The sequence below is a fragment of the Lepidochelys olivacea genome, assembly GCF_965140295.1.
Source record: "Lepidochelys olivacea isolate rLepOli2 genome assembly, chromosome: 5".
Lineage (NCBI taxonomy): Eukaryota > Metazoa > Chordata > Testudines > Cheloniidae > Lepidochelys > Lepidochelys olivacea.
The window spans coordinates 109436784-109459244 of record NC_140415.1 but is presented as its reverse complement, the minus strand read 5'-3'; the positions used below and the strand labels follow the sequence as shown (position 1 = coordinate 109459244).

General features: G+C 38.3%; 1 protein-coding gene across 6 annotated transcripts in view; it reads left to right on the top strand.

Moving 5' to 3' along the window:
• NFIB (nuclear factor I B) overlaps positions 1 to 21464 on the top strand; it is a 220841-nt gene extending 199377 nt beyond the window's left edge. For 3 of the 6 annotated variants that reach the window (XM_084627865.1, XM_084627864.1, XM_084627866.1), the window contains exons 11-12: positions 420 to 508; positions 14774 to 21464. In XM_084627865.1, the coding sequence (XP_084483991.1) occupies positions 420 to 508; positions 14774 to 14903 (219 nt within the window). In that variant the 3' untranslated portion in view covers positions 14904 to 21464. The remainder of the gene's footprint in view (positions 1 to 419; positions 509 to 14773) is intronic. The other 3 variants (XM_084627870.1, XM_084627867.1, XM_084627868.1) reach the window with 1 other exon arrangement.
• Positions 21465 to 22461: the final 997 nt, after the last annotated feature.

Genomic DNA, 22461 nt, shown 5'->3' with positions numbered 1-22461 from the left:
GATTATTTTTGACCTTTACCTAGTACAGATTACTTAGTACATTGCATATAAAACACAGCATTTTGATTTTCTTTCTTAAAATATTTCACTATTGAACATTAACATTTTCTTTTATTCCAGCTCAGTTTGTAATCTAATAACGGCTAATTGTTATGTGCTAAACACTAGTTATCTTTTATGCTTTATTAATAGAGGAGCGTATTAAAGTAGCATTTTCTTAAAATTAAAAAAAAATAGGAATTTTATTTTTCAGTGTAATGGGTTTTTGTTGGTTTTTGGGGGTTTTGTTTGTTTTTAAGTTACTTTTTGGGAAAGTAAGGTTTGTGCCATGTACAGTACTAGTTTGCATGTATTCATTTAAATACTAAAATCTGTAGTACTGCTCGATCCATATCTGACTGCTAGGTTTCAATTGACAGCTGAGGATTTGTGACTGGACCATGAATCAAAACGGCAGGCATTTATACCCCAGTGCCAGTGAGGATACATTGGGAATTACTTGGCAAAGGTAACATTTTAATTATTTCCAACGCTACACTACATCTAAAAAAGTTACATTGAGCTGCAGTATCTGTTTTTAGCAGGCCTCCAAGAAGGAATATATGTCAAAATTTTAACCAAAACATCTATGTATAACATTTCTTTAATACACATTTACATTATCTTTAATGTAAATTGAACTGTTAGAATATACTATAGTTAAGTACCTGGGATGCCAAATGTTTGCTGTCAAGTGCAAGGCATTTGTATTTTTAAAGGACTGCAGATTTTAGGACTTAAAAAATTGAATCACAGTTTAAAGAACTAAAGTAATATATTTTGGGCTTACAGATTAATATGCAAAAGACAGTATGATTAAAAACAATAGGTGACTAGTATAGCAGTTCTCTGATGTGGGTGCTATTTTGGGAATGAATAATCATACTATCCATAGAAGTAATTTGGAATAACAAGTTTGGGACAATTGGTATAGATTTAGGTCACTAACATGCACACGAAGGTAAGATGTAAACCATATCCTTTATAAACTAAAATACAAAACAATTAGAATTCATTATTCATGAAAAGGAGTTATTTTCTTTGCATGCTAGAGAAACCTTAGCTATTGGTACAGAATCAATTACACATATATTACATGTATTACTGGTTATGGTAGCAGTAGGGGTGTGTGTGTGTGTGTGTGTGTGTGTTTAAAAATAGGTGAAAGATAATAAGCAATACCATTATGAGATAATGTCAGTCTTTCAGTTCTTTAATATGTAGAATTCCCTTTGATTTACCTCACTGGGGGAAAGTTATACATATGAGGAAAAGCCTGCAGATTTGGCCCCTATCAGGTGAAGCAGTCTCTCCCCTACACTTAAAATAATGTTATATACCTCTCTGAGGTATGTGTGTACAAATATGACAATGTATCATTGCTATCACTTCCAAATAATTCATGTACATGTGTGTGTGAGTATGGCTGAATACATAAAATCTTGCTGTGGAGTATACTAGATGACATACTGTTTTACTGTTGATGCTAAAAGTTTTTTTTCAGTATCAGTTTGGAAATGTGATATTTGAAATGGAAAGTTGGGTGCTGTACATGAATCCAAAGTTTAAACTATTAAACTAGTATTGCTGTACCAATATTACACAACAAATGACCTGCCAGCAGTTAGTTACTTGCTTGATTGCATGTATTTTCTGTACTTTTTTTCTAATAATTTTGGAGTCTGGTAGAATTCTGAAATCGTGTTGAAAGAGCAAGGTGGCCAAAAGAACAGTTTTTCATGTCAAAAATCAAATAGTACAATGAATGGAGAGTTAACCTAGTGGGTTCACCTCAACTCCTCAAGGACTGATTCACATGATAAATCCCCATCACATGATAATTGGTAATTTTTGTCCTTACTTCTGTATTATTAAGAATAATTTTTATCCTTACTTCTGTATTATTATGAATCCAAACTGAGCGACTGTAGCACAGAGCGTAACTTATTCCCCCCCCACACACACACACACAGTGTGTAGCTTTCTCAGAACATTAATAGGAGACTGTAGATTGGGCAAGAACTCTCAGTTTGTGAGCTAGTGATTGGTGGACCTGCTTCTCAGATAGTGTTAATCAGTGTAGTATTATTGACTTCATTGGAGCTAGACAAGCTGAGGATCTGGCCCAGTGCATTGTGGACTTCAGTTGTCATGCCTACCACACGTGCTCCTTGGCTGTAAGTTGCTAAAAGAGAGGAGGGGGAAAAAAGACATGTAATCACATGTAGGTGAGGGTTATTTTTAAAATGTAGCCTTTGGGATACAGATACTCTTTTCAAACATCCGTGGAAAAGAAAACATAAAAGCATAAATGGGAGATACGATAACAAGTGGGTAGTTTTCTTGATAAAGTCTTTATATCATTACAAGAAAGAAACCTTGGAGCAATAAATTCTTTTTGAATGTTTGGTAAAGCAATATTTCCTTGTTTAAAAAGGAAAATGGAAAAGTTTTCTCCCACAAACTTGTTTGATCAGCATTTCCTCCAAATCTGCAATACTCATTTGGATAGTAAATAGAGTGACTTTTTATAGAACGCTTTCATGATAGTTTTAAGTTGCAACAACGAATATGTTGTGGTGCACTGTTTTTTGAGAAGTCTTGTTGAATACTTGTACTCACTGAGGTCAAAGAGTTGGTGGTGCCTGAAAATGAGCTTTTCTGTCTGTGCATAGATCAGGTGATAGAAGTGACCACATTGAAAGTTTTCTCCATGCTGCACTGTCAGTGACCTCCCTCATCCCCAACTCGGAGAGGACCACCCTCTGAGAGGGTGAGAGGTGACAGGGTCCCTATGCTTGTTCTTTTGTATACTTCGTCTTATCATTGGCTGCCAGTCATGCCAAACAGTGCTAAATGATCTATAGATTTTAAAACTAACTGGTAATTTTTTTCTAGTAAAACGACAAGCCTGATGTAATTTCCAAAGGAATAGTAATATATATTTTTCAAAAACATCAACTTCTAAAATCACTAGAGAAAGACAACGTGAGTTATACAAAATGAGAAACTTAAGTCCTCAGTGTGCGTATTTTCAAAAAAAGCAGAGTAGTTATGTGTATGAATAGTTATACAAACTTAGATGTATCCTTCAGTTGGTTAAAATAAACATATTGGTGTCAGTGAAGGAGAAGTTTACATAAAACATCTGTTCAACACCCTCAACAATAAACAAAAACAGGTTTTAAATATAATAGTTGGAAGTAATTTTATTTTGCTCCTGGTACCATGATTGCCTAAGACTGGCAACATTTTTATTATCTATTTATTGGTATATGATGTGTTTGTTTGCACTGAACATTAGGACCTCAGTTCAGAAAATCATTTAAGCACGTGCTTAATATTAAGCATATGAGTAATCCTGTTTATATAATGCCTAAAATTAAGCATGTGCCTAAGTGCTTCACTGAATCTGGACCCTATACTTCATTCTTTTTGCTGTACAGATGAAGATAATATGGGGGGAGGGATAGCTCAGTGTTTTGAGCATTGGCCGGCTAAACCCAGGGTTGTGAGTTCAATCCTTGAGGGGGCCATTTAGGGATCTGGGGCAAAAATTGGGTATTGGTCCTGCTTTGAGCAGGAGGTTGGACTAGATGACCTCCTGAGGTCCCTTCCAACCCTGATTTTCTATGATACATCTATGATTTAGAACTTATCTAAACAAAGGTCATTCAGACCTTTGCTGAGGTAACTGCAAATAGTTAGACTCAAGTTGGAAAATAAAGTTTCAAGCACTGCACAGTAAACAAAAAAGGATGCAAGTAAAACTTAAACTATGAGTGAGTGAGAGAAGGACTCCGTGAAATGTATGGGCTGGGTGCATGATCCACTAACCATTATTTACCCACAAGGTTAGTCACATTGACTCCAGCATGATTAACAAAGGGATGCAGGATTGGGCCTTTGTATACTTTTCCAGTAAGCCTTATTTTCCAGTAAGCCTTTCACAAACTGTAAACAAACCACTAGTGGTAAAATATACATTTTATCACAGATATTATTAATTTTCCTATTATTCTCAACTACTATAATTTATACTTTTTAAAAAACTGTTGCTCTTAAGGGTTAACTGTTACTTGAACATTACATTTACACTACCCAGGCAAATGCACTAGGCTAGCATTTCCTGCCTTCAGTTTGTTATCTTGACACATAAGTACAGTACAACAGCTGGTTTGTTCCTGGAGCTCCTGAGGGGAGCTTTATTCTCAGAGTGCTGAATTTCCTTTTCAGCTTTAGCTGTAGGGGTGTTCAAAATGTTCAGTTTTTTAAGCAGCACTCTTTGCCCCTAGCACTACTCTGGGGCTGTGATAATAATGCAGATAAGGCAGCTGAATGGAATAATCTCCAGTTCGTGGGGGAGTGGGAGAGGAAGTGGAAATTGCTTGGAGTCTTTTCCATACCACACTACCTTGTGTCTGTCAGAATCTAGTGAACATACAAAGTCACTAACAACTGAATTATCACTAAGTGTTTCTGTAGTTATCTGTTGTATTAAAAAAAGTTAACACATCTGGACAACAAACACACCTGTTAGATCAAGGATTTTTTATTTTATTTCCACAGTTCATATTTGTTTGGGATAAAAGTACAAACTCAACTTTTGAAACTAAGAACAAAGAAGTGAAAATCTTCTAGTGATAAAAGTATTCACAGCAGACAAATGCAAGGATTTCTGGTCTTTTTCAATTTAAATCGCTATCTCTTATAGTTTCACCCAACTCAGTAATAAAGAAAGATGTGCAGAACATTATGTTTCCTTTCCATCTAGGCAAACATCTTCAGAACACTTCCTAAGAAATTAATTGTATTCCAGCCAGACTTGCATGCTGCCATCCCACAGGAAATGGGTCAGCAATCCATTAAGATGCCATTAGATAATCTAATTTGGAACTTAATCTCTAAATTAACCATGCTCCATACTTGAAGCATACTTGAGAGAAAGAAAAAAAGTTTATGTTTGAATCGATAGGGGAGCCGAAGCGTGAAGAAGGCTGTTTGTTTTTTCTGTAGCTGTGGTCACGTCTCAAGCCGTCTGGTAACCAGGAGAAACCAGACATGATGTAATTCCAGATTGAACTTGAACTTCAGGGACTTAGAATGGGGGAACAATGGACCATAGGAATCAATAATGTCCATTTTCCACATGATTATGTTTGGAGCTTTAAGTTAACCTTTATGGGAGAATCAGCAAGATCTGCAGTGCAACCAAAATGAGGTGATCTAGAGACAAGATGTTGAGTAAAGAAAACAACTTTTCCAGTGATATTTTCTGAGTAGCACTGCAGATTCCAGCAGGATTAGGAAAGTTCCCGCTCTGCAGTAAACCGGTTGCCTGTTCTGAGCACTCTTTGTTCACTTAGGTAGAACAAACTTAATCTTACATTTCCTGTCAGATGATTTTTGGCAGCAGTTTTAGGGAAGGAGGAGCATTTACAGAAAATTCCCAAGTGTAAACTGTACCTTTAACTCGTTAGTGACTCTGGAATTTTACCTACTAGCCATTTTATCTCAAGTTGTTTCATTTTAAGCAATAAAAGTGCACTTTTTGTGTGTGTGGCAAACAAGATGTTCACTTGCATTTAGTGTTGTGTTTACTAAACAAAGAAAATTCTGATTGTATTTACCAAAGTGCTAACACATAGCATGTAATAAATTACTGTTTTAAATGATAAAGTTAGTTGTGGAAGAAGAAAAAGAAGTATAAAATGCTTCTGTGATTAGGTGTAAAAAAAAATTCTATTCAACGTTTTGAAAAAGAAAATTAGTGTCATGTTAGAGAACAGGAATACCCAGTTTGGGTGCTGAAATGCAGCCCTTTAGTTAACCTTTCCTTTGCTGCATTGCAAACTTTTATTGTTAAGTGGAATTTTCCTGTTTTCTTGTTGTTTATTTATTTGGCCACATATGTTTGCCTGAAATTACAGAATCTGTTTTTCTCAGAGGTTTAGCTCACATAAAAGAAACAAATCATCCCGTGCAAAACATTCATGTGTGTTTGGTGAAGGACTCTGTTAGATCTCATTCGTTTGTTTCCTCTACCCACCAGTCCTACTGCAGGGTCCCCCAAAACCCATGTATCTCTTTGTCTACTAGGAACCCTGTGCCTCTGCACTGTCCCTGGGAACTCCCACCAACCTCAGCTTCATGGCAGCTAGCTCTCCAGCCAGTTGCTGCCCCAGGCATCTCACCCTCCTTAAACCTAGTCAGGGTACACAGTGCAGAGTGGACGTGCACCAAAATCTCAGTCTGAGCTAACTGTGCTGAGCACTTTTTGTGGTATTCATAGGAGGATGCATGTCTCCTGACCCCTTTCCCCTATTTTTCACTCTAAACCCACTGAGAAACTTCTTAAGGTCCATGAGAGGGAAAACAATGCCTCAGAAGCAGAACTCCCTTGCCTCTACTTCCCTGTGGAATTTACATCTCCATCTGCTAGATCGAGAGGATGATTTCTGCCCAACTAAAGTATAAAAAGCTTCCTAAGTTAAGCAGAGATATACTTAACATAGTATCTCTTAAATGAACACCCACTTCTGAGGTAGAATGTGGCCGCTGTTTAAGTGCACAAGCTAACTGCTCACACACCAGTTCAGGACAGAGAGTGACAGAAAGTACCGTACACAAGAGAAACTCAAGGGAGTTTTAACAGAGGAAGAAATAACCAAATTGGAATTTAGCCAGGCCACTGGAGTTAACACCACTAGTCCTGCAAAGTGGCATATAATCTTAATGTCCACAAGTGGTTGGAACTTTAGCTTCATGTCTCAATTGAAGGAGAACACTTTCAAATAGTACATTGCCCTCTATTGCTGTGCTAGGGCATTGGTTCAATTCTGACTCAGAAGGTAGAGCATCCCTGCTACGTCATCAACATCACTTCCTTCAGCATCAAGGTGTTGCTAGCTCTTTTAGCCAAAGTACTGATCTAGGCTGGCCATGATTAGCTTGTGAGAGCTGATATGATCACAGCAAAAGGTGGTAAGGCTGCATCTAGAAATGATATTTTAGGTCAGTGGTCCCCAAACTGTGGGGCCTGCCCCCTGGGGGGGGGGGGGGCACGAAGGAGTGTTTGGGGGGAGGGGCCCATGGTAGGGCCTGGGTCAGCCCCCATGGGGAGCGGGGAGGTAGCGTCACCCAGCCCAGCTCCGGCCAGGGCCGCAGCACCATTCTGCTCCCAACCCAGCTCCTGCACCAGCCACAGCTCCACTCCACCCTGAGCTGCAGTTTGTCTCCTCCCACAGGCCAGCTCTGTCCTCAATCCCTGTCTAGCTCCAGTTCTGCTCCCAGCTCTGCCTTTACCACAAGCTCCGCTGCTGAGCCAAATGTGCAGTAATGGAGGTGGGGCGCAGACAAATTACATTACTGGTAAGGGGCGGCGTGACAAGAAAAGTTTGGGCACCATTGTTTTAGGTCTGCTTTTTAAGAGATCAGAAAATGCGTGTGTCAGAGACTTTTTAAGCTTTTACAACAGAAGTATTAACTGCTGGAGACTTAACTTGATATTGGTGCAAGTCTTGATTACATTTATTCTTCAGTGCAGAGTAATTTGTTTATTACTCTCCTCACATTAATATAACCTCCACAGTGGACTGTATATAAATACTGTGCTGCTTATGGTCAATTCCAGTAATATTTTGATCAGGGATTCTTGAAAGAGCACTTAGTATTTTTAGAAGAAAATCATGGGTGAAATCTTGATTGCATTAACATGTGAAAACTGTAATGGAAACTATTAATCCCTAAGACACGGGTAGAGTTTGTCTTTGCTATTTTATGACATTTGTGAACAAAGAAATGATGATTGCAGAATGCATCTATTGTTGAAAATTCTAGTTATTACCAGAAAAGGCTGCTGCTGCTGCTATTAACATTATTATGAAAGGATGATGGTTCATGGAGTTGGTAGTGACACTGGTAGCCTCTCCTTACAACGGTGCTGGTTGGAATCTAGATATATAACTGAAAGCTCTTTTCTGACGGCTGCTTATCCTGTAACCTTGTTTAGAAACTTACATGGAATGCATATAGAGAGACAAGGAGGGTGAGGTAATATCTTTTACTGGATCAACTTCTGTTGGTGAAAGAGACAAGCTTTCCAGCTTACACAGAGCTCTTCTTCAGATCTGGGAAATGTACTTAGAATGTCACAGCTAAATACAAGGTGGAACAGATTGTTTAGCACAAGTAGTTAACACCATGTTTCCAGGGTCCATTCACACCTTTCCAATCATGGGTTGGGGAGTGTTAGTGGGTTATAGATTGTTGTAATAAGCCATAAATCCAGTGTCTCTATTCAGTCCATGATTTTTAGTGTCTAGCAAAGTTATTAATTTAAGCTCCCAGGCTCATCTTTTGAAGGTGTAGTGCAAGTTTCCTTTGAGGATGAGGACTGAGAGGTCAGCTATAGAGTTATCACTTTGTGAAAAGTGTTCACCCACAGGTGATAGGGTGTGTTTGTCTTTTATCTCCTTCCGTGGTGGAGTGTCCTTGTTTAGTGAAGGTGGTTTTAAGTATGCTAAGATGTATACCTGGACTTTTTCCTTGGAGCATATTTTGTGGTATCTGAGTGCCTGGCTGTAGATAATAGATTTCTTGGTGTGCTTGGGATGGTTACTGAATCTGTGAAGGTAAGTGTGGCAGTCTGTGGATTTTGGACACCTAGGATGAAAATATCATTGATCTCTCTCTCTCTCTCTCAAAAAAGGGGGGCGGGGCAGAAGAACTCTTCTGGTTCTCCCCATGTTCGTATGGTATCAGATCCTGTGGTGGGGCAGTAGTTCAGTTCCTTGGAGAGTACAGATAATTCAGCTCTGATTAGGAGTAATCTTGACAAATTGATGATGTTGGAGTGTCACATAGAATCCATATGGTGGGTCTTGGTGCTGTGGTTTCTCCTGGATGTGGTGTCTGTGGGTAGTGGAGTTGTTGTAGTTGGTTCCCCTTTTTGTTTTTGTGTTGGATGGCTGCCGTCAGGTTTTTGGAGATGCATTGATGATATTTTCATTCTCTGTACAGACACCTAAACTCCCTCATAGATTTCCACCACAACTTCAGCAACCATCATCTATCTATTAAACTCTCTCTACAACACTCCCACACTAGCATCAACCTCCTGGACACCACGATGAGGTTCAACAGTGGAACTCTACAGACAGCGATACACAAGAAACCCCTTGAAATATGTGTTAACTACCTATGCTAAATAATCAGACCCACCTTGTATTTAGCTGTGAAACTCAGGTACTTTTCCCAGACCTTAAGGAGAGCTCTGTATAAGCTAGAAAGCTCATCTCTTTCACCAACAGAAGTTGGTCCAATAAAAGATATTACCTCACCCACCTTGTCTAATATCCTGGGACCAACACAGCTACAACTATATGGCATGGAACAAGTTTGTAGCTCATCCCCTTATCTAGCGGGCAGTTATTCATGTCACAAAACCTACCAGCACAGGGCTCAATGATGTCTTTTTGTCGGATTGCATAGTAAGAAGTGTTCCCTCTAATTTTTCCCACGTGCGGAGTGAATTTTGTGATGTGTACCAATATGGAGGTAATGTGTCACACATAACCTCCATGTTGGTGAACATAACAAAATTCATGTGGTGAGGGTGGGGCCGAGGGGTTCAGAGTGTGGGAGGGGGCTCAGGGCTGGGGCAGAGGGTTGGGATGCGGGGAGGTGAGGGCTCCATCTGTGGGTGTGGGCTCTGGGGTGGGGCCAAGGATGAGGGACTCAGAGCTGGGGCAGAGGGTTGGGGTGTGTGGGGGGGTGATGGTTCCGGCAGGGATGTGCAGGTTCTGGGGTGGGGCTGGGGCATGAGAGGGTTGGGGTGCAGTGGGGCTCCCGAGGTTTATGGTGGGGAGAGACTCTCTCTCCCCGCAGCAGCACCTCTCCCCTGGTTGCAGCAGGGCCAGGTTGGGTCGGGGGGGTTGTGCCTGTCCCCCGGCCATGGCAGGTCCAGGGCTGGGTTGGGGTTCGGGGAAAGGGTGACCGTCCCCAAGCCACGGCTGGGGCTGGACTGGGCAGTGGGAGGGGCACCTGTCTGCCGGCTGCAGCAGGTCCGGGGCTGGGCTGGGTCAGGGCCTGGGGAGGGACACCACAGCAGGTCCAGGGCTTGCGGAGACGCATCTCTCCTTGCCACAGCCCTGAGCACCTGCACAGTGCTTAATAGGCAGCTGCGTAGCCGCACAGCTTAGAGGGAGCTCAGATAGTAAGGACAGCATGGAGCTGCTCTGTCCCAGCGGGAGCACCAGGAGGCATTCTATCTTAGGGAGCTGCCGTTTGGGGCTGCAGAGGCAACAGACCTCCTTCTACAAATCTCTGTAGCATGCAGCTCACTACCCTCCTCCCACAAAGCCAGCTCTTCTGCCAGTTGTGTGATGGGCACAGCTTTGATGTGCCTTCTCTCTACCCTCCTTGGGGCACCCTGTGGAAGAGAGAGGGGGCTGTGTCTGTGCTTTCCTGAGATCAGGGGTTGCAATTCTGCCTGGCAATCTGATCAGATCACACAATGGTGAGGTGAAGGGAAAGTTATCTATGCTCTTCACACCATTTCTACCCACATAACAACCAGGCAAAATTTGGGTCACAATTAGCTCTACTTGACATTTTTGTTAGGAATCTCTTCAGAAAAGCCATGGATGTAATGGGTGTGGAGATTAAACTTTCTTACTCTCACAGAAGTTCCCTCCCAGTCATGGTGGAGGGATGATGTCAGGGTATTGCAGAGAACTTCTATCCAGTCTGTGCCTGTTCTGTGGATAAACGGAAGATCTTGATCTCCAGATCTGTCTGTTTGGGCACATGAGCACTGAATTGCCATCAGTGTTTTCACTCATAAGCATCTGACCCACCAAGTGGTGATTGAAAGTTGAATTACATTTATCATACATTTTACTGTAAGAAATGCAAAAGTGTAACGAGGCTTCAAAATCTGAAAGACAGACACAAATACCTTGCAGCTTAAAAGAGCCTGAGTTAGTTGTGATTTAGCATTCTGATTAATATTATTTGTATTACCACTGCACTCACTGGTTCCAACCTGGATTGGGGTTCCATTGCATTAGGCACTATACTTATTTCCACCATTTTGGTTTAATTCCCTTCCCTTTCCTGCATATATTCTTATACTTGAAATTGACCATTTATAGGTGGTAGGACAGGTCTGCCCCAGGAAACATCATTATATCAAACTGAATTCTCATAAGAATTGCTCCTTAAATGCATGACTAGTTCTGAAAGCTCTTGAAACCATTCACCTAGAAGTGCCAGTGCTCGAAAGCAGGATAGATTGCTGGAAAAGACTGTAGGGACAATCCTCCATTGCCGGGGAAAGAACTAGCCACTACCCAGCAGTTCAATTTAGATAAAAAATTATCAGACACCTAAGCTGTGATTCCATTTCTAACCAAAGCACTTGTATACCATTGCACTGGCATGTTTTGCCATTTGTTCAGTTATTTGCACTGTTTTCCCTAAGAGTATGAACTGGATACCAGAACAATCTATATCGTATAATTGTTAACTTAACCTACATACTGGTAGTAAGAGGCTTATAAAACTCATATGGAATCTGCAGAGTGTTAACCTATGAGATTTATTCTTCCCCAAAGATTCATAAACCGTATTGACAAATATATTGTATGCTGCATTTGTGACATGGTCATAATGTAAGATGGGAGGTTTGAAAGGTTTAAATAAACATCTAAATTAAATTTGTTAGTTATACTGCAGCAACAGTTCTATTAGTCACTTACTACAATTTATTTTTATTGAACATTTTCCAAAAAAATAAAGATCTGTGTCTCCTCTGTATAATGCTGGATAAGAAAACTGCTACAAATAGTAATTTGTTCTTTATCAACATAAACTGCTGTCTTTCATATACTGTTGTCATTAGGAGGTTGTCAACTGAAAAAAAAAAAGTCAGATCAACTTCCAGCCACTAAAGTACACGGTGAATTCTCCAAAAAGATAACCTGTAAGCAGTTTATCTGAACTTCTTCTTTGCAATGCAAATTATTTACATTTCCAATCCCATGTTGAATCTGCCACAGAATTTACATTCTTTTAGTTACTCTTCTGTTTTAAGTGGCTAAGACCACAAATCCTCAGCAGTCTCTCTTTAGAATGTTTTTATTTATTTATTGCAATTTTCTATTATTACAGTTTCCTATACACAAATCAGCATGGAATCATTTTGGTTGTTTTTACTAGCTCTCACCTCATAATGCATTTTTAACATTGCTCACATTAAAATGGGATAATGAACAAAAATGCATTGTGGGACACAAATAGTGAAGGAAGATGAAGAGAGATAGGTTGAAACAATTAAGCCTCTTACATGAGATCTTGGTATTGAATATTTTTTTGGAACCCTAATCTTTTCATCAGATCATATGGGGCAAATCTTTCATGTATAAATGGATTTAACTCTTAGTGCATGTTTTAAGATTTATTGCGTAACTATCTCCATTTTTGAATATCGAGCATAAAAATTCTTTCTTAGGCAAACAACAATAAAACATTGAGTTCACCAAAGTTCACAGACATTTTTTGAGGAAATAGGAAATTTAAGATGATCATAAAGTTTTATTAGATTTGCAAGATCTAAAAACTCATGTGAAAAATAGCAGCACTTGTGGGCAGCTTTCTAGTAGGAGACACATTAGCATTCAAGCATTTGTACATTTTGCAAATGCTGTTGGGTGGTATTGTTTTTATAGACATTATTACATACATCTCAGGGTTATCATGATCCATATAATTCACTGAGGCAGACCAATCTTGCTCTGATGGGAGTTTTACCATTGATTTCAAAGCGAGCAAGATTGTGAATTTAAGCCAAAATTTTCAAACTTGGGTGCGTAAAGTTAGACATCTAAAAACTTGTGGTCTGATTTTCAGAGGTGCTGAGCACATGTAGTTCACATCTAAGTCACAATTTAGAAATTTTGGCTTTAGTTTCTATATTACACAGAAGTATACTTCCAAATGAACTGAGTTAAAGAGATGAAGAAGAAAACAATATTTGACTAAAGGGAAAAGGTGACTTTTTCCCATAGTATTGATTACCTGAGGAACATGTTCAATGGACTTTTCAAAATAATTATACTTTTCTATAGTTGGATAGCAACAGTTGAAAAGATTGCACAAACTGCCAGATATAATCGTAATTATTATTTATACACTTTAAGATTGATAAAGGGGGTCTGTTTTCCCCTTAATGCATACTCCTAACTCACATTAGCACTAACCAAGCATGTGCATGTATGTGGGGAAACAGGATCATGAAGGGATGATCACAGAAATGGGAGGAAAAAATAATTATCGCTTCCCTCATCAAAAATATAATATGGGTATCAGATTACAAAGTTAAGCATATACAAATGTTTTGCACAAAAAGAACATATCAGATACACAATGTATGTTCACAGATTAGACTTGTATGCACTTGAATAGACAGGTGCCAAATGACTACATGAGTATGCAAATATCTAGTGTGCACACACCCACTGGGTATTGGAGAACATTTGGTGCAATAAAATAGGTATAAATTAATTGCTTGCACAGGTGTGCATACCTCATTTTGACAGTCTGACTCAGAATGTATGTTTCCATTTGATATAATGGTTTCTCTCTTATCATGCTTATGTTTGCTGAACAATATATGGCCAAACTTTCCAAAGAGCTTCCTGTTTATTTATCAGCTTCCTGTTAGGCACCTACATAAAAGGCTGGATCTTCAGAGGGCTCAGGTCTTTCAAAAGAGCTTTTTGGAAAATCTGGCCCCAATTGTCAGCACTGTACACTTTTGGAAATCTGACCTGGAATGAATAAGTACCTGATCTTGCAAATACTTTGCCACTGGGTGTAATGCTTATTACTAATAGTTACTACTTGGTAAAAAATTGCAAGTTGATGAGACTTAGATTCCTTAGTGACACAGGTGCAATGTTTCAGAGTAACAGCCGTGCTTTTGAATATGTAGGTTTCTAAGTCGCTAAGGCACTTTTGAAAATGTTGCTCTACTGTGACTTCATGGTCCTAATTTCTACATGTGACAGTAAGTATTTGTTCCTTGGCTATTGCCATAGGATTGTAATAAGGAATGCACCCTGCTTTTGAAAATGTCTTTAAAAACTATGTTTTCATGCATTAAAGCTAAAAACATTTCTTCTTTGTCAGAGTCTGCTCTGATTTTGGACTCATGCACCTCACAGGCACATAATATAATGAAGAAAGGGGTTGAATGGTGTGATAGAGGGGATAGAAGGTTTATTAAATCACAGAAGAGATTTAGATTATACATTAAATGTGTATTTTGTGTTCTGATAATAAGCAGTATAACATGTACACTATAAGGGATTGACTAGTTCTTAAAATCAGAGCAGCAGTTTCCTATGAGTTCTCATAATGTAGTTTTTTTACCTGCTCCATAAACTTGCCTCTTTAACTTGTCTGGGGCTCTCATGGAATAAGCGGGCTATTTAGTGTATGATTACAATAATTCATATTAACACATTTACTTTTGTCTTTCAGTTGAGTTTGCAAAGGAAGTCGTACACACTTGAAGTTCAAGTGACATTCACAAATTTACCATCTTAAATTTATCTTAAATAGTGTTATTTATAATGAATACTAATCTGAGTCTTAATCAAATTTATGATCTTATTGTTGCAACATTCTTAATCTTTATTTTGTTCTCTCTCTCTCTCTCTCTCAACAGTCCTGGTACCTGGGCTAGCTTGGTCCCTTTTCAAGTATCAAACAGGACGCCAATCCTGCCGACAAATGTCCAAAATTATGGTTTGAACATAATTGGAGAGCCTTTCCTTCAAGCAGAAACAAGCAACTGAGGGAAAATGAAACAAAACAAAAATTAAAAAGAAAAAAAGAAAGGAAGACAGGACAAAAAATGAAACTGAAGAAAGAAGAAAAATAGACCAGCAATTGCAGCATTTACAATCACTAATTCCCTTAAGGTTGAAACTGTAATGACATAAAAAGGGTCGATGATATTTCACTGATGGGTAGAATGCAGCCCCTGCTAAGTAGCCTTTGTTATATGAAGTCCGCTGGGAAATAGATGTTCTGTCTCTGACAATATATTTTAACTGACTTTCTAGATGCCTTAATATTTGCATGATAAGCTAGTTTTATTGGTTTAGTATTCTTGTTGTTTACGCATGGGATCACTATTCCTAGTTATCTCACAAAACAAAGGCTAGGCGGCAGCAACAGAGCTGCAAGAGGACAAGGGCTGTGAGACAGCCGTTTTCTCAACACTCTGATTTCTAAAAGTTTAAAAAAAAGAACAACTCTGTAACCTTTAGTTATCAGAACAGATTTATTAAACTTTGGCCCTGACCCCAGCCGTTTCTAGCATGTTAACTAGTTTGGAATTTTCAAAGTCAGTATGAACACAGGCTCTCTGGAAGAAATGCCTCTCTGTAGGTAAAAGTGTTATCTCCTCTTGCAACAGTAAAAATTAATTTACCTTTTTACCCATTAAAGAAATACTTACAGAGGCAAGTGCAATTTAAAAATTATATCTAAAGGGGAACATCATTATAAGTCCTTCAGCCCTTGGACTCTAAATTGAGGGGATTAAAAAAAAAGAATTTAAAATTACTTGGTGCAAATTTATTTTCCCCTCAGTTTTGAGGGCATTAAATCAAGACAAATCATGTCACTGAGAAGAAGAAATTAATGGAAACACAGCACTTATGTTGGTTTAGCTGCTGCCTCCATAGAGGGGTAGGATTTATTTATTTAAAGTTACTGGTTGCATCAATAACCCATAGGGTGTATGTAAAGTTCTATAAAATCTGCATCATAGAGACGAAGAAAAAGGCAAATCCATGTCACAAAGGCAAAGCTTACAGTTTACAGACTGGGAATAGCAGGGTGGGGGGTAAAATATATTTAAACATGCACTCTCAAAAAAAAAAGTCTAATCACAGGGTGCTGAAAACTTGCATGGTGCTTTCAGAAATTAGCCTTGTTCAACACATTTCTCATATTGACAGAACAGTAACGTGCATGGGCAGACCCATTTTGCCTCTATGTCTCTTAAAACTAATTAATTGATAAAAAATACTCTTTCCAGTAATCCTAATTTGCACGAAGTTATAATGTCCACATTACGTGCCTTGCCTTGAAATCTTTAAAAAAAAAAAAAAAAAAAAAAAGGTGACATCACTCTACTTGTTTTGCTGCATTTATTATTTTAAATCTTTACCATTTTTATGACAAAATATTTTGTACTCCAGATGGGGGGAAAAAGTGTGACATCATGGATTTTTTAGACAGTTATACCCTTTATCTCACATTTATAAAGCATATCATGGCTGTGTATAGTTGCCGCTTAAAAATTGTAATCGACCAGCAATATTTTCAGTATTTTGGTGTTTTTTCTATTAATCTTTCATGTTTTTCATCTTCCAATTAATATTTGGGGGGGGGTTTTCAAATTTATACGAATTATGCAATACCAAGTTTTGCCTATGTAGGTAGTGCTTTTAGCTGTATTGGTTATTATAGGTAAGTACACAGATTTAAAAGAGGAAAAAAAGAATAATGTATGCTTTTTTTTGTTTGTTTTAATTGACCAAAGTGGGTACTGCTATTTTTGCAGTGTGATGAGGTCCTTTTGTGTACTGAGAGATGGACAGGGGTTTTTTTTTTTATACATATATATATATATATATATATATTCTGGGGAGGGTGGGGAGGATTTTTAACACTTTACAGTGTAGCTGTGAAGCCGTGCACCCTTAGCCAGGCAAGGGCTGCAAAGCGACTGTTCTGCCTACTGTGACAAACTTTCAAATAGGTTCCCTCTTTTTAACTTCCCACCTGGGGTGCAAGCTGAACTCATTTCTGGATTTAAAAAAAAAAAAAAAAAAAAAAAGGATTCTGTTGGAGGCAGACTTGACTTGAGGAAATTGTTTTACTTTTTTATTTCGAGAGGTCAAGACCCACAGTGAGACTGAGTCTCTTTCATTTATGGCAAAGATATGGTATTCCAAAATGTACACTTTTAGAGGGTGTTTTTAGCTAGAATGACATGGAAACACACTGTCTTCTATGAGATGCACGTAGTGGGCCACATTCTTTGTTGGTGTAACTCCATTGATTTTAGTTGACTCCAAAGGAGTTACACCAGCAGAGAATTTGGAGTTCTATATTTAAATGACTGGTGAATACTCTTTTTCCCTATGTCAAAGAGTTGGAGTCTTTTTTAGTTTATTAACACACATCATCTGAATTACAGGCATCTACCTTAGCAAATAGATGCCACAGGTTTAGAATTTCTTCACATACAAAAGGTCAGATGGAAAGCTGCAGTTCTGTACTGTAACTTGAATGGAATTAGAATACAATGTAAAGAAAAGTTTATTTCAAGTAAAGTAAAATCTTACAGACCAGTGGGCCTAATGCTGCAAACCATATATACATAAGGACTCTACAGCTCAATTTAGGGAGCATTTTCCCATCAATAGACACCCTTTTATTGGAGTTCGGATGCAGGGGAGAATAGACTGCTGAGCATTGAGCCCCCTGTGGGATAGCTGAGCCCATAAAGGCCGCTTCTATTCCAGCTTTTTGTCTTGAAATTTCCCGTTATTGGTCTACCACTGGGATGCAGCTCTAACAATGGTAGCACTGCTGAACGCTCTAGTGGCTTTTAAGTGCTGGCATTTTTACTATTGTGTCATCCAACCCTGCTCAGAGCAAGTCTAGATGACAATATAGTTAAAAACAGTGGCAGATGCCAGCACCTTGTCTCCACTCGCGCACCCACCATCATTGCTACCTCCATTGGAGCGGTATCAGTAGGACGTGTTATAAGAAAGCTGTGTAGGCAAGGCTTAAAAGGCAATAGAGAGAGAAAATAGAAAATAAAAAATCCTCAAGGTTTATATTTAGATAAATTAAAAAAAAGAAACCAACTTTATGTTGCTCTTTTTCTGAGCCCCATAGTAAGTGAATTTATTCACTAAGTAAGTGGCTGTTAAGACTAACTGAAACGTAGTAACCACCTGGAGGATCCCTTAGGCTGTGGCCTGATAAAATAAACTGCGTATTGTTCTCTCAGCACATCACTTAATAACAGTTCTGAAGCATGGTTATGTGCTAGAGCACTGTATTTGATTATCCCATTCAGTAAAATGTCCCTTTAAACTTTGACTAGCACAGCAGGATGAAACCAAGGCAAGTCCAGACAATAAAGTGCAATAATTTAAATGATGCTTATCCTTGTAGATGGCGGATGCTCTTAACTGAACTTTTCATGTATCTTTGACCTATGGTGTGAACAAATCAAGCTTACAAACACAGACTTTTTTTTTTTTTTTTTTTAAGTCAAACTCGCTCCATGTGAATGAATTTTCCTCAGTGGAATGTTAAGCTACTCTGTGGGTTTTTCTGCCTACCTCTTTAATATAAAGGCCTGTTTTGAATAAAAGAAACCCAAACTTCCTTTTCTTTTCTTTTTCTTTTCTTTCTTTTTTTTTTCTCCTAAGTTCAAAAGTCAAAAGATTAAGAAAATATTGAGGACTCAAATCCAGTCTCTAGCCTCCTCCTTCACCAGGAAGTGTATTCTGACTAAATCAAGCCACCCCGTTCTATGTGCACTGTTCTGCCTTTATTAAGTTGCTTTGCAGCCCTAGCCTTATGGCTGTGCCACTGAAGTGTGTTTCCCCTGGAGTGACATGAACGTTTGAGGCTTGACTAAGGGAAAAAAAAAAAGGCAGTGAAGGAGACTGTACATAAAGACATGGCAAAAATATTAATTATAGCAATATAGTTGTGGGGTGATGTTCAGGTGGGCAGCTCCATTGAAAATATGTGAATGAATCTGTGAAGCTGCAAGTAGCGAGAAGAACGGAGGATCTTCTTAATGAACCACCTACCTTGTAGACAGTAATTTGTACACTGTATAGTTTTGTTAAGAATTTTTTTTAATTAAAGTACCCTTGTTTGTAAAGCTAACTTTTTAACAGTTATAATGGAAATATATGACATTTCCATTTTTAAAGTAAACAAGAATATTCCTTGTTTGGAAACTGGACTTGGGTTAAAACTCTCCAGTTTCTTAATTTATGTATTAAAAAAATCTGTCCACGTTAGGAGTTATTTCGCAGATTCCTATGCTTGAAAAGCCTAGGTTACTAATCCTTTAAAAAAAGTTGTAAATGGAGAAAAGTTATATTTTATGAAGGTTATTTTGTTGTATTTAGTATTGGAAAAGTTGGTTTTCAGAGCATTTCAGGATGTTGGAAGCACCACTGTCTTTTTATTAGTATATATGGCCTTTAGCAAAAGTTTTTGTGATTGTTACATGATGGTATTTAAGATTAGGTTCACAGAGCATTCAGGATAGGCAGAGAACTCTAACAGTACTTATTGTCTCACATAGCTGTGTCCTCAGGGAGCAGAATTTTGGATTTGCGACTTGTAGCTTCATAAGGACTTAATGAAAGAGATTGCACAGGGACATACTCCGCCATGACACCCAAGTGTGTTCTGTACCTAAACTCTAAATTATTTGTACAGTGTGAGATTATGAAGGCTGCAGAAAGTTATCCCATATTCAGTGTACAGTATTCACTTTTAATGAAACAACTCTATAACATTACTGGGAGTACGGCCCTAAGCATAACATCCAATATAGTTTACATGATCCTGTCGAGGTCCTTTGTTAACATTAACCAGCTGCATGCTTCCTGAGCTTTTTTTATTTGGTTTCTATAGAAAACTTTAAAGAAAAATATGCAGGCTAATCAAGTTCAACAGGAAAAGCTCAAAATTGAATGTTCTACTCCATGCTGAAGGAGCTGAAAACTATCTCCTTCTTATTTGCACTTTCTGCTAGTTCCCCTATTTTTTTAATTCCTCAAAATTGTGTGGGTGTGGTGGAGCACTGCAGTTGGAGGATAACACGGACCACTGATTTTGCCCTTTAACCCTGCACAATGACCTTTGCATCAGCCAAACTTATTGCCATGACAACTCTTTGTACTGTTTCCACACCACAGCTCTGTTGGTCACATTGTTAATAGTAAAGGGGACAAGTTGGAGACGGTCAATTTTTTCATTTTTTGTTGCAATTTTTTCTTCAATGGTTGTAAGTAGTTTTTTTTAATAATAAAAGAGTTCACTAGTTATTACTCTTTAGAAATGTGTGTGTTGCAATTCAAATGTATGTTGAATTTGTGAAAAGGGCTTCAGTGCCACTAGCATCCCAATACGCTAGACTAAGCCTTTGATACTTTTATTGCATGATACAGTACCAGTAAAACAAAAGGTGGCCTAAATAAACGGAAAGCAGTGTGAGCTAGTGACACTAAAGCCAGTCTTTGTATTACTGTATTTTTGACAGAATGGTTTTGAAAACTGTGCTACAGGGACTGATGTGGCAAATGTATCTCTATATGCAGAAGGAAGTTTTTTTAAGAAGTATGGCTTATTATGCATTCTTCATTGAGGGCATTGAAGTTGCATGGACTGATAAAAGTTGATGCAAAATGAGAAAGAAACAAAATAAACCAGCAAAATGTTTACCAAAAAACTCAAACAAATGAGCAGTGCCTGTTCAATTTCACAGTCTCTGTTGAGTTCAGTTGTAAATATGTTTCAGATAACATTTTCTTCAAAAAAAACAACAAAAAAAAATAAAATAAAAAAAAATAAAATAAAAAAAAATCTCTACAACGTTGTAGAATGTGAGGGGTATCTCAATCCCAGGCATAGGCTTCTCAAAAACTGCATTAGATTATGTCTTCATCAAGCTGTTAATTTGTGCTTATATCATATAGAACTTTTAGTAAACTGGGAAGAGGCACCCCATCTCAATGATATTTCTCTGAGAACAACTTTTGTAGGGCTGTGTGTTTCTTTAGATACCTTTAGTACAACTGTAGGTGACAAGTAGTCAGTTATTGCTTGCTAGCTACACACCAGGGTTGATCCATTTTAAAACTTTTGGCACTTCCCCCCATACTGTCGGCCATAAATATTGAAGGTTGTATTTTAATTAAAAGAAGTAGGTGCATGAACAATCTTGGTGTAACAAACTTTTCCCAGTAGGATGGATTACCCTAGAGTTACTTAATTTTGGGAACTGGGGCTCTCTGGCAGCAGACCCATTTTGAGCCAGAATGTGAGCAAAGGTTTTTATTGTGCCTGGCTGGAGGAGGATAATGTTCTTTTGGGTACTTTTTTGTGGGTTACAAATGAACTCAACTGCCACAAGTTTTAAACTGGTGTAAATCAAGCTTGACTTAATGTGATTGTTACTGTTATATCCAGCCTATACTGCTAGCAGCTGCTCATACTGCAGTCAATTACTGGAAGCGGATATATTTCCTATGCAAAAACTGTTTAAACAATAAAATGAGCTATGCTACAGACCTTGGTCTCATGTTTTCTTTACTCCCCTCTTAGAGTAATGATTGGTTGGTTGTATCTTGGAAATTACCCTGAATCCATGAATCTGACAGCATTGCAAAGACTCTGTAGCTCTCTGTATAGTTCCTTGGTTATATTTCACTTATCTGCATACATCTTGATGTTTAATGTACAATGCAAAAGAAAAGAAGAGAAAGAAAAAGAAAAAAAAACCATGCAAGCTGATCGGGGGAAAAAATCATGAAAGTTCCACTTTTTGTTGAAATTTCATTGTCGTCATAATGCTCTGACCAGCTCTAGTAACTACACACGCTACACTAACCACCTCAGCTGTGGTCTCGGGATAGAGCACAAGGCTGGGAGCCGGGAGACCTTCGAGTCACTGTATGACTGATATAGAGTGCCAGATAATTTGGCAAGTTATTAAACTTCTGTGTGCTTCAGTTAACCTTTCTGTAGAATGGACATAAGAAAACTTGCCGATCTTTGTAACACTTTGAACCTGATCCAAAGCCCATTGTAGTCAGCTTGACTTCACTGGGCTTTGGTTCAGGCCAGTTGAGATCTAAAGATGCTATCACATTAGTGTTAATTATTATACAGACTGGATATCCCATTATGCTCACGTTATAAGAAAGAAGCTGTTTTCTTCATGCATTAACCAGAGTACCTGATCTAGTCAAATTAAATGACCAGCATTAAAATGTTAGCATATGGATAATTAACTGAATCATAATATAGGGGCCTAAACGAAAACACACCGAATCTCAAATTTTACTCTCCAAAGCGGCTCCCCAGCTAAATTGGTAGGAGCTTACTGAATGTTTCTGAGGGCAGAATTTAGCCCCAATGTGACCATCAGGGTGACAAGTACAAACAGCATTCTTTTATTTTCCTTATTTTTTTTAAAGTGGGAAAATAAGCCAATTTGGGGGTTTTGCACAGAGAGAAGCTATTTCTTGAATAAAATGACCTTTCTAGAATAGGGTTCTTTGCTCT